We start from the raw sequence: 12891 nt of genomic DNA, 5'->3' as shown, positions 1-12891 counted from the left end.
ACAGTGGAGCCCCCCCTGTGAAGATTTATCAAAGTGTAGCTCACGTTACAACAATTAGATGTGCCTCAGTCTGACTTGTGAATAGGGTGATTGGAGGGGGCTGGTCGTTAAACATACAATCAGACTATGCAATACTGAGATTCACCCAGTGAATACAGCATCTCGAAAGGGAAGAAATGGGGTTTATTCAGAGCAGTGTTTTTAATTTGGGAAAAGTCATGTCAGACGATGCTCTCCGGTCCAGGAATGTGCAGTCGGTCTGTTCCAACAGAGGCCACTTCATTACACGTTTCAGGATCAGTGAGGTAAAATCCCTGAAGAACACCCATCACAATCACATTCGGCAGCAGATCTGGAAAGCAAGGATTCACTGTGAATTTCAGCCAACAATCCATCTGTTCCCAGTTCACCATCAAATGGGAACATTGCAAAGATTCCCCATTAGAAATTCAGCTTGTCAACAGCAGCACTTGCTAAGCAAACCACATCACACTGCAAACTTACAACACCCGACACTCCCTCGGTACTGACCCTCTCAGTGGGGCACTCCCTCAGTACTGACCCTCTGACATTGCGGCGGCACTCCCTCAGTACTGACCCTCTAACAGTGCGGCACCCCCTCAGTACTGATCCTCCGACAGTGCGGCACTCCCACAGTACTGACCCTCTGACAGTGCGGCTCTCCCTCAGTACTGACTCTCTGACAGTGCGGCACTCCCTCAGTACTGACCCTCTGACAGTGCGGCACTCCCTAAGTACTGACCCTCTGACAGTGCAGCACTCCCTCAGTACTGACCCTCTGACAGTGCGGCACTCCCTCAGTACTGACCCTCTGACAGTGCGGCACTCCCTCAGTACTGACCCTCTGACAGTGCGGCACTCCCTAAGTACTGACCCTCTGACAGTGCAGCACTCCCTCAGTACTGACCCTCTGACAGTGCGGCACTCCCTCAGTACTGACCCTCTGACAGTGCGGCACCCCCTCAGTACTGACTCTCTGACAGTGCGGCACTCCCTCAGTACTGACCCTCTGACAGTGCAGCACTCCCTCAGTACTGACCCTCTGACAGTGCGGCAGCTCCCTCAGTACTGACCCTCTGACAGTGCAGCGCTCCCTCAGCACTGACCCTCTGACAGTGCGGCACTTCCCTCAGTACTGACCCTCTGACAGTGCGGCACTCCCTCAGTACTGACCCTCTGACAGTGCAGGCACTCCCTCAGTACTGACCCTCTGACAGTGCGGCACTCCCTCAGTACTGACCCTCTGACAGTGCGGCACTCCCTCAGTACTGACCCTCTGACAGTGCAGGCACTCCCTCAGTACTGACCCTCTGACAGTGCAGGCACTCCCTCAGTACTGACCCTCTGACAGTGCAGCAGCTCCCTCAGTACTGACCCTCTGACAGTGCGGCACTCCTCAGTACTGACCCTCTGACAGTGCAGGCACTCCCTCAGTACTGACCCTCTGACAGTGCGGCACTCCCTCAGTACTGACCCTCTGACAGTGCAGCACTCCCTCAGTACTAACCCTCTGACAGTGCAGGCACTCCCTCAGTACTGACCCTCTGACAGTGCAGGCCCTCCCTCAGTACTGACCCTCTGACAGTGCGGCACTTCCTCAGTACTGACCCTCTGACAGTGCAGCGCTCCCTCAGTACTGACCCTCTGACAGTGCGGCACTCCTCAGTACTGACCCTCTGACAGTGCGGCACTCTCTCAGTACTGACCCTCTGACAGTGCGGCTCTCCCTCAGTACTGACCCTCTGACAGTGCGGCGCTCCCTCAGTACTGACCCTCTGACAGTGCGGCGCTGTGAGTCGTTCTAACCCGTGACCGTCTCTAGTTCTGCCTGCCCCGCTGATTCTCAAACACCACTTTTCACTCCTCCATTACCTTCTGTATCCGGATGAGCGAAGGCGTCTTTTGAGAACATGATCACCTCATGGCAGAAACACCTGAAAACAGATGCAGCTTTAAGTCACAGCATCATTCCTTGCATTGTTTTTTTATGCGATGCGGGCATCGCTGGCTGGACCAGCATTTATTGCTCATCCCTAATTGCCCTCCAGGGGGCAGTTCAGAGTCACCCACATTGTCGTGGATCTGGAGTCACCTGTGGGCCAGACCAGGTAAGGATGAAGGACATTAATGAACCAGATGGGTTTTTTTGGACAATCGACAATGTTTGAGGCCATCAGACTTTTCATTTCAGATTATATTTTTAAAACTCAATTCAAATTTCACCATCAGCAGTGGTGGGATTTGAACTTGTGACCTTCGAGCATCACCCTGGGTCTCTGGTTTACTATCCAGTGACAGTACCACTACGCCACCACTTCCCCTTAAATCTGATATCCATCGGAGATGGGACGCACTTCCATTGTCTCTGGTTGGGATGGTGCAAACGGTGAAGATGACGATCCTCCCAAGATTCCTATTTGTATTTCAGTCTCTCCCCATCTTTATTCCGCAATCCTTTTTTAAGCGGGTCAACAGAGTGGTCACGGGCTTCATCTGGGCGAGCAAGACCCCGCGAGTAAGGAAGGTAATGCTTGAGCGGAGCTGGGGAGAGGGCGGGCTGGCGCTGCCAAATTTTAGAAACTATTACTGGGCGGCTAATATAGCCATGATCAGGAAGTGGGTGGTGGGGGAGGGGTCGGCATGGGGGCGTATGGAGGCGGCTTCATACAAGGGCACCAGTCTGGGAGCGTTGTTAACTGTGACTCTGCCGTTCCCGCCGGCACGGTACTCCACCAGTCCAGTGGTGGTGGCAGCCCTGAGAGTTTGGGGCCAATGGAGGAGGCATGTGGGAGCATCGGTCTGGGCCCCAATCTGTGATAATCACCGATTTGCCTCGGGGAGTATGGACGGGGGTTCCAGTTATGGCAGAGAGCGGGGATTGAGAGGATGGGGGATATGTTTATAGAGGAGAGCTTTCCGAGTATGAGGGCGCTGGAGGAAAAGTTTGGGTTGGCGAGGGGAAACGAGTTCAGGTATCTGCAGGTGCGGCCGTGCGGGACTTCCTTCGTAAACAGATGGCAACCTTCCTGCTCCTACCGCTAAGGGGGATTCAGGACAGGGTAGTTTCCAGAGGGTGGGTCGGAGAAGGGAGCGTCTCGGACATTTATAAGGAGCTTATGGGGTCAGAGGAGACTCAGACCGAGGAGTTGAAGCGCAAGTGGGAGGAGGAGCTGGGAGGAGAGATAGAGGATGGTCTATGGGCAGATGCGTTGAGTAGATCTCACATGACAGGGGCCCGAATGAGCAGATTCTTTGGGGTGGAGGACAGGTGCACAAAATGTGCGGGAGGACCGGCGAACCATGTCCACATGTTTTGGACATATCCAAAGCTTCGGGGATTTTGGCAGGGGTTTGCGGACGTCATGTCCACGGTGTTAAAAACAAGGGTGGTGCTGAGTCCAGAGGTGGCGATTTTCAGGGTGTCAGAAGACCCGGGAATCCAGAAGGAGAAAGAGGCAGACGTTCTGGCCTTTGCTTCCCTGGTAGCCCGGAGACAGATACTATTTGCATGGAGGGACTCAAAGCCCCCGAAGTCGGAGACCTGACTATCGGACATGGCTAGCTTTCTCTGTCTGGAGAAAATCAAGTTTGCCTTGAGAGGGTCAATGTTAGGGTTCACCCGGAGGTGGCAACCGTTCGTCAACTTCTTTGCGGAAAATTAACCCTCAGCACCTGGGTGGGGGGGGGGAAAGAGTAGTTAAGATTAGAGTAGGGGGGGGGGGCAGCACGGTGGCCTAGTGGTTAGCACAACCGCCTCACGGCGCCGAGGTCCCAGGTTTGATCCCGGCTCTGGGTCACTGTCCGTGTGGAGTTTGCACATTCTCCCCGTGTCTGCGTGGGTTTCACCCCCACAACCCAAAGTTGTGCAGGGTAGGTGGATTGGTCACGCTAAATTGCCCCTTAATTGGAAAAAATAATTGGGTAATCTAAATTTATTTAAAAAAAGATTAGAGTAGGGGGTCAATAAGGGTGGGACCTGGACGAGACGTAAATGGCTTTTGCACTATGTTTATGGTTTCATGTATATTGTTTATAATACCAAAAATACCTCAATAAAATGTTTATTAAAAAAAAATCTGATATCCATAAACCTGTACCTGGGAGTGTTTGATGGGGACATTGTAGAGGGAGCTTTACTCTGTATCCAACCCCGTGCTGTATCTGTCCTGGGAGTGTTTGATGGGGACAGTGCAGAGGGAGCTTTACTCTGTATCTAACCCCGTGCTGTACCTGTCCTGGGAGTGTTTGATGGGGACAGTGCAGAGGGAGCTTTACTCTGTATCTAACCCCGTGCTGTACCTGTCCTGGGAGTGTTTGATGGGGACAGTGTAGAGGGAGCTTTACTCTGTATCTAACTCCGTGCTGTACCTGTCCTGGGAGTGTTTGATGGGGACAGTGTAGAGGGAGCTTTACTCTGTATCTAACCCCGTGCTGTACCTGTCCTGGGAGTGTTTGATGGGGACAGTGTAGAGGGAGCTTTACTCTGTATCTAACCCCGTGCTGTACCTGTCCTGGGAGTGTTTGATAGGGACAGTGTAGAGGGAGCTTTACTCTGTATCTAAACCCGTGCTGTACCTGTCCTGGGAGTGTTTGATGGGGACAGTGTAGAGGGAGCTTTACTCTGTATCTAACTCCGTGCTGTCCCTGTCCTGGGAGTGTTTGATGGGGACAGTGTAGAGGGAGATTCAAATTGACACCAAGCTAAAGTTGTAGATGTTTAGACTGATGACCAAAAGTTCGATTGATGAGGTTAGTTTTTATCCGTGCCCGAAGACAGGACAGAGAGATGAAGGTGCTACAGGCGAGTCCTAGGGGCGAGCGATTTGAATACATGGTCTTCAGTACTGGCACATTGGAAACAGGACGTCTACATTTGGCTGGGTTTATAGATTCTGAAGGGTTGTAGGGAGGAGACTGCAGAGAGGAGAGGCTATTGGGGTGATTTTAACATTGATGTGGATGAACCAGGAGACAATGAGATGGCTGTGGTGATTGGATGAGGTTTCTTGTGCTCACCTGTAATTTTGTAAATCAAGTTGCTCCAGGACACTAAACAAAAGAAATGACATTAGATCGGAATAAAGTGAGAGAAACAGAGCAAGACTGAATTTGGATCTCTCCGTGACCTTCCCGCTCCGTCAAAATCACCTTGGTTAGTGCAGCCCTCAACATCGCCCCATCAATTCTTCATCCTCTACAATCATTCCAAAGTGCCACTCCCAAAATGGACAACTTTCCACTGAATGCTGAACCAGAGTTTCATAAAAACGTCGAGTACAACATCTTCATTTTTGTGTTCTATTCCTCAATAAAAGGGAATCTGGGATCCTGGTCTCCCACAAGCTCCTCTTTGCACCTTTTTGCTGCTCAAGTTGCCGTTTAGGGCAGCACGGTAGCACAGTGGTTAGCACTGTGGCTTCACAGCACCAGGGTCCCAGGTTCGATTACCCACTGGGTCACTGTCTGTGTGGAGTCTGCACATCCTCCCCGTGTTTGCGTGGGTTTCCTCCGGGTGCTCCGGTTTCCTCCCACAGTCCAAAGACGTACAGGTTGGGTGGATTGGCCATGATAAATTGCCCTTAGTGTCCAAAAGGCTAAGTGGGGTTACTGGGTTATTGGGATGGGGTGGAAGGTGTTGACCTTGGGTAGGGTGCTCTTTCCAGGAGCCGGTGCAGACCCGATGGGCCGAATGGCCTCCTTCTGCACTGTAAATTCTATGATTCTATGACAGGCAAGGATTCTCCCTCCAGGAATCCCAACAGCTTTGGCGCTGATCCCCGTTCATCATTCCAGGGAGCTAGGAGCTGCCATTCCCAGTCACGGCCACCAGGTGGGGAACTCAGCTTGACCCAGCCAGAGAGAGACTGTGACAATCCCCCAGTCAGTGTCTCAATCACCAAACTCCAAATGTGTGACCAGCTAACAGCCCCTTCCCGATCTCTCTCTGCGATGTTAGAAGGCAAGGAGGAGGCCATTCTGCCCCTCACTCAAGCCTGTTTGCTATTCCAGTCGGTTCTGCTTGATCTACACTTACTCCCATGTCCAGATTACTCAATCCCTCCAGGTGGGGTTGAGGATTATCCTATCGGATCGGTCACAATCTCACGAAATGGCACAGCGAATTCAATGGGGTGAATGGCCTACCTCTGCACCTGAGGCTTATGGTCTATCCCCCTCTGTCCTGCACGTCCTCAATGACTGAGAATTCAGAATCCCCGCCCCAAACATCTGAGTGAAGACATTTCTCCTCATCACAGTCGGAGCATCAAAGTTCAGCCATTCCAGAGACTGACCCCAGCTCCAGACCTCACCCCCCCACCCCCACCACTGACCCCTACCCCCCCACCCCCACCACTGACCCCTACCCCCCACCACTGACCGCTACTCCCCCACCACTGACCCCTACCCCCCCACCCCCACCACTGACCCCTACCCCCCACCACTGACCCCTACTCCCCCACCACCACTGACCCCTACCCCCCCACCACTGACCCCTACCCCCCCCACCACTGACCCCTACCCCCCCACCACTGACCCCTACCCCCCCCCACCACTGACCCCTACCACCCCACCCCCACCACTGACCCCTACCCCCCCCACCCCCACCACTGACCCCTACCCCCCCACCACTGACCCTACCCCCCCCACCACTGACCCCTACCCCCCTCCCACCACTGACCCCTACCCCCCTCCCACCACTGACCCCTACCCCCTCCCACCACTGACCCCTACCCCCCCCCCCCACCGCTGACCCCCACCCCTTTTTTTCTCTTTACATCGTCAAACAAACCAAAGCTCACTCACCCCAAATATTCTACACTGGGGGAATACAAGACTGTGATTGGTTTATGTGTAACCAAAGCAGGGAAAGCAGGGAAAGCAGGGAAAGCAGGGGGCAAATTCAAATTAATTGTGGCGAGCGAGGGACTGACCTCATCTGTTTTCCGGCTGGGATGTGTCTGATGTTGAGGAAGTCGAGAATTTCCTGGGACAGGTGCTGGTCGTCACACACGAGGCCCTGTGAGACAGAGAGAGAGAGAGAGGCGGAGAGAGAGGGAGAGTGTGACTGCTCAGTGTAGAAAGCAAGCTCCTGGCTTTCTGCAAACCATTGAACTCCTGGCTGATAACCCGAAACCTGGTCACCTCCCATGAAAAACCTGGACCCCAAAATCAAACTCCAACCAGACCCTCCACCCCACACAGACCCCTTACCTCTTGCCCGACAGTGCGGCACTCCCTCAGTACTGACCCTCTGACAGTGCGGCACTCCCTCAGTACTGACCCTCTGACAGTGCGGCACTCCCTCAGTACTGACCCTCTGACAGTGCAGCACTCCCTCAGTACTGACCCTCTGACAGTGCAGCACTCCCTCAGTACTGACCCTCTGACAGTGCGGCACTCCCTCAGTACTGACCCTCTGACAGTGCAGCACTCCCTCAGTACTGACCCTCTGACAGTGCGGCACTCCCTCAGTACTGACCCTCTGACAGTGCGGCACTCCCTCAGTACTGACCCTCTGACAGTGCAGCACTCCCTCAGTACTGACCCTCTGACAGTGCAGCACCCCCTCAGTACTGACCCTCTGACAGTGCGGCACTCCCTCAGTACTGACCCTCTGACAGTGCAGCACTCCCTCAGTACTGACCCTCTGACAGTGCGGCACTCCGTCAGTACTGACCCTCTGACAGTGCAGCACTCCCTCAGTACTGACCCTCTGACAGTGCGGCACTCTCTCAGTACTGACCCTCTGACAGTGCAGCACTCCCTCAGTACTGACCCTCTGACAGTGCAGCACTCCCTCAGTACTGACCCTCTGACAGTGCGGCACTCCCTCAGTACTGACCCTCTGACAGTGCAGCACTCCCTCAGTACTGACCCTCTGACAGTGCGGCACTCCCTCAGTACTGACCCTCTGACAGTGCGGCCCTCCCTCAGTACTGACCCTCTGACAGTGCGGCCCTCCCTCAGTACTGACCCTCTGACAGTGCGGCACTCCCTCAGTACTGACCCTCTGACAGTGCGGCACTCCCTCAGTACTGACCCTCTGACAGTGCGGCACTCCCTCAGTACTGACCCTCTGACAGTGCGGCACTCCCTCAGTACTGACCCTCTGACAGTGCGGCACTCCCTCAGTACTGACCCTCTGACAGTGCAGCACTCCCTCAGTACTGACCCTCTGGCACTGCGGCACTCCCTCAGTACTGACCCTCCCACAGTGCGGCATTCCCTCAGTACTGACCCTCTGACAGTGCGGCACTCCCTCAGTACTGACCCTCTGACAGTGCGGCACTCCCTCAGTACTGACCCTCTGACAGTGCGGCACTCCCTCAGTACTGACCCTCTGACAGTGCGGCACTCCCTCAGTACTGACCCTCTGACAGTGCGGCACTCCCTCAGTACTGACCCTCTGACAGTGCGGCACTCCCTCAGTACTGACCCTCTGACAGTGCGGCACTCCCTCAGTACTGACCCTCTGACAGTGCGGCACTCCCTCAGTACTGACCCTCTGACAGTGCGGCACTCCCTCAGTACTGACCCTCTGACAGTGCGGCACTCCCTCAGTACTGACCCTCTGACAGTGCGGCACTCCCTCAGTACTGACCCTCTGACAGTGCGGCACTCCCTCAGTACTGACCCTCTGACAGTGCGGCACTCCCTCAGTACTGACCCTCTGACAGTGCGGCACTCCCTCAGTACTGACCCTCTGACAGTGCGGCACTCCCTCAGTACTGACCCTCTGACAGTGCGGCACTCCCTCAGTACTGACCCTCTGACAGTGCGGCACTCCCTCAGTACTGACCCTCTGACAGTGCGGCACTCCCTCAGTACTGACCCTCTGACAGTGCAGCACTCCCTCAGTACTGACCCTCTGACAGTGCAGCACTCCCTCAGTACTGACCCTCTGACAGTGCAGCACTCCCTCAGTACTGACCCTCTGACAGTGCGGCACTCCCTCAGTACTGACCCTCTGACAGTGCGGCACTCCCTCAGTACTGACCCTCTGACAGTGCAGCACTCCCTCCGTACTGACGCTCTGACAGTGCAGCACTCCCTCAGTACTGACCCTCTGACAGTGCAGCGCTCCCTCAGTACTGACCCTCTGACAGTGCGGCACTCCCTCAGTACTGACCCTCTGACAGTGCGGCACTCCCTCAGTACTGACCCTTCTGACAGTGCAGCACTCCCTCAGTACTGACCCTCTGACAGTGCGGCACTCCCTCAGTACTGACCCTCTGACAGTGCGGCACTCCCTCAGTACTGACCCTCTGACAGTGCGGCCCTCCCTCAGTACTGACCCTCTGACAGTACAGCACTCCCTCAGTACTGACCCTCGACAGTGCGGCGCTCCCTCAGTACTGACCCTCTGACAGTGCGGCACTCCCTCAGTACTGACCCTCTGACAGTACAGCACTCCCTCAGTACTGACCCTCTGACAGTGCGACACTCCCTCAGTACTGACCCTCTGACAGTACAGCACTCCCTCAGTACTGACCCTCTGACAGTGCGGCACTCCCTCAGTACTGACCCTCTGACAGTGCAGCACTCCCTCAGTACTGACCCTCTGACAGTGCGGCACTCCCTCAGTACTGACCCTCTGACAGTGCGGCACTCCCTCAGTACTGACCCTCTGACAGTGCAGCACTCCCTCAGTACTGACCCTCTGACAGTGCGGCACTCCCTCAGTACTGACCCCATGACAGTGCGGCACTCCCTCAGTACTGACCCTCTGACAGTGCAGCGTTCCCTCAGTACTGACCCTCTGACAGTGCAGCGTTCCCTCAGTACTGACCCTCTGACACTGCAGCACTCCCTCAGTACTGACCCTCTGACAGTGCAGCACTCCCTCAGTACTGACCCTCTGACAGTGCAGCGTTCCCTCAGTACTGACCCTCTGACAGTGCAGCACTCCCTCAGTACTGACCCTCTGACAGTGCGGCACTCCCTCAGTACTGACCCTCTGACAGTGCGGCACTCCCTCAGTACTGACCCTCTGACAGTGCAGCACTCCCTCAGTACTGACCCTCTGACAGTGCGGCACTCCCTCAGTACTGACCCTCTGACAGTGCGGGCACTCCCTCAGTACTGACCCTCTGACAGTGCAGCACTCCCTCAGTACTGACCCTCTGACAGTGCGGCTTCTCCTCTTGTTCTGACAGCCCAGAGTCCAGACACAGTTCCCAGTCTGACTGGGTGTCCTTATTAAGTTATGAGTGTGATGACTGGCTGTGAAACTTTGCTTCAATTGTTCCTTGCGTCTGACCTGCAAATATGCCTCCAATCCCGTCCTCTTCTGCTCCAGGGCTTTGGGCCTTCGATTCAGGCCTCGCTTTGCGGGAAAGTCTGGAGTTTTCGTCATTTTCTTCAACTGTTAAAACAAAAATAAGGAAATCAGCGAGTCCGGAACACATCCTGGAAAAAACCCTGATCCCGGAGATTGGGAGAGAATCCCCCTGATCCCGGGTGGAGAGTTCTACTTGTGATGTGCAGCATTGATCGGGACAAGACATTCCTGCTCGTTACCACTCGGACAGCAGATTGGCTGTGGCAACAAACTCTTGTCCCTCAAATCTACACTGACTGCGTGATGGTCGGGGTCATCCAGCATCACGGAGCAGCTCCCGAGAAATCAACGGCATCACTGACCGTTATTGTCCAGAGAAATCAGCACAATCACTGACCGTTAGTGTCCTGGGAAAACAGCGCTATCACTGACCGTTGTAGTGTCCTGAGAAATCAGCGCTCTCACTGACCGTTATAGTGTCCTGGGAAATCAGCGCTATCACTGACCGTTAGTGTCCTGGGAAATCAGCGCTCTCACTGACCATTAGTGTCCTGGGAAATCAGCGCTCTCACTGACCATTATAGTGTCCTGAGAAATCAGCGCTATCACTGACCGTTATAGTGTCCTGGGAAATCAGCGCTATCACTGACCGTTATAGTGTCCTGAGAAATCAGCGCTATCACTGACCGTTAGTGTCCTGGGAAATCAGCGCTCTCACTGACCATTAGTGTCCTGGGAAATCAGCGCTCTCACTGACCGTTATAGTGTCCTGAGAAATCAGCGCTATCACTGACCGTTATAGTGTCCTGGGAAATCAGCGCTATCACTGACCGTTATAGTGTCCTGAGAAATCAGCGCTATCACTGACCGTTATAGTGTCCTGAGAAATCAGCGCTATCACTGACAGTTATAGTGTCCTGAGAAATCAGCGCTATCACTGACCGTTGTAGTGTCCTGGGAAATCAGCGCTCTCACTGACCGTTATAGTGTCCTGAGAAATCAGCGCTATCACTGACCGTTATAGTGTCCTGAGAAATCAGCGCTATCACTGACCGTTATAGTGTCCTGAGAAATCAGCGCTATCACTGACCGTTATAGTGTCCTGAGAAATCAGCGCTATCACTGACCGTTATAGTGTCCTGAGAAATCAGCGCTATCACTGACCGTTATAGTGTCCTGAGAAATCAGCGCTATCACTGACCGTTGTAGTGTCCTGGGAAATCAGCGCTATCACTATAGTGTCCTGAGAAATCAGCGCTATCACTGACCGTTAGTGTCCTGGGAAATCAGCGCTATCACTGACCGTTAGTGTCCTGGGAAATCAGCGGTATCACTGACCGTTATAGTGTCCTGAGAAATCAGCGCTATCACTGACCGTTATAGTGTCCTGGGAAATCAGCGCTATCACTGACCGTTAGTGTCCTGAGAAATCAGCGCTATCACTGACCGTTATAGTGTCCTGAGAAATCAGCGCTATCACTGACCGTTATAGTGTCCTGGGAAATCAGCGCTATCACTGACCGTTATAGTGTCCTGAGAAATCAGCGCTATCACTGACCGTTATAGTGTCCTGAGAAATCAGCGCTATCACTGACCGTTATAGTGTCCTGGGAAATCGGCACTATCACTGACCGTTATATTGTCCTGAGAAATCAGCGCTATCACTGACCGTTATAGTGTCCTGAGAAATCAGCGCTATCACTGACCGTTATAGTGTCCTGGGAAATCAGCGCTATCACTGACCGTTATAGTGTCCTGGGAAATCAGCGCTATCACTATAGTGTCCTGAGAAATCAGCGCTATCACTGACTAATTCTGCTGTCAATCAGGCAGATACTTTTTTTTTGTATTTTTAAAATAAATTTAGAGTACCCAATTCATTTTATCCAATTATGGGGCAATTTAGTGTGGCCAATCCTACCCTGCACATCTTTGGGTTGTGGGGGGTGAGACCCACGCAGACACGGGGAGAATGTGCAAACTCCATACAGACAGTGACCTGGGGCCGGGATCGAACCCGGGTCCTCAGCGCCGTGAGGCAGCAGTGCTAACCACTGTCACTGTGCCTCAGGCAGGCAAGTTAACCAGTAGCTGAATGTCACTGACATCATTGGAGTGCAATTAGCTTCCACTTGGTTCCCTTCACAGCTCTCACAAACAGCAAACATCAGGATTATTTTACACTGTGTGGGGAGTGACAGCAGAGTCTGCCCAGATTGCCCCAGACAGGTTACAGACAAGTGACCTTGCAAGATAAGAATCCACAGACCAGAAATACAAGCAGCTGGTAAACCCAACAGGGTTATATCAAAAATTGTTTGCAGCTGAAAATGGAGCATGCCCCAATTTCAACACTCCCAGGACAGGTACATTCTGGGGTTAGATACAGAGTAAAGCTCCCTCTACACAGTCCCCATCAAACACTCCCAGGACAGGTACAGCACGGGGTTAGATACAGAGTAAAGCTCCCTCTACACTGTCCCCATCAAACACTCCCAGGACAGGTACAGCACGGGGTTAGATACAGAGTAAAGCTCCCTCTACACTGTCCCCATCAAACACTCCCAGGACAGGTACAGCACGGGGTT

At 53.7% G+C, this 12891-nt stretch overlaps 1 protein-coding gene across 1 annotated transcript; it reads right to left on the bottom strand.

The window, feature by feature from the left end:
• Positions 1–162: 162 nt before the first annotated feature.
• LOC119956930 (sorting nexin-24-like) lies at positions 163–10438 on the bottom strand. Its single transcript, XM_038784512.1, has 5 exons — positions 10283–10438; positions 6954–7039; positions 5038–5070; positions 1894–1955; positions 163–352 (listed from the first exon to the last, which is right to left on the bottom strand). Exons 1-5 carry the CDS (start codon positions 10376–10378, stop codon positions 222–224), a joined length of 408 nt encoding a protein of 135 aa, XP_038640440.1. The 5' UTR covers positions 10379–10438; the 3' UTR covers positions 163–221.
• Positions 10439–12891: the final 2453 nt, after the last annotated feature.

This window comes from Scyliorhinus canicula, chromosome 24 (genome assembly GCF_902713615.1).
Source record: "Scyliorhinus canicula chromosome 24, sScyCan1.1, whole genome shotgun sequence".
Classification (NCBI taxonomy): domain Eukaryota; kingdom Metazoa; phylum Chordata; class Chondrichthyes; order Carcharhiniformes; family Scyliorhinidae; genus Scyliorhinus; species Scyliorhinus canicula.
The sequence above is the reverse complement of the archived record's forward strand: the minus strand, read 5'-3'. Positions and strand labels throughout refer to the sequence as shown.

Excerpts from the sequence above, each read along its gene's own strand:
- LOC119956930 (XM_038784512.1), bottom strand. The coding sequence starts at position 10,378 with ATGACGAAAACTCCAGACTTTCCCGCAAAGCGAGGCCTGAATCGAAGG. Across the intron at positions 7,040-10,282 it reads GATTGGAGGCATATTTGCAG|GGCCTCGTGTGTGACGACCA; the intron begins GTCAGACGCAAG and ends TCTGTCTCACAG. Across the intron at positions 353-1,893 it reads CGCTCATCCGGATACAGAAG|ATCTGCTGCCGAATGTGATT; the intron begins GTAATGGAGGAG and ends CTTGCTTTCCAG.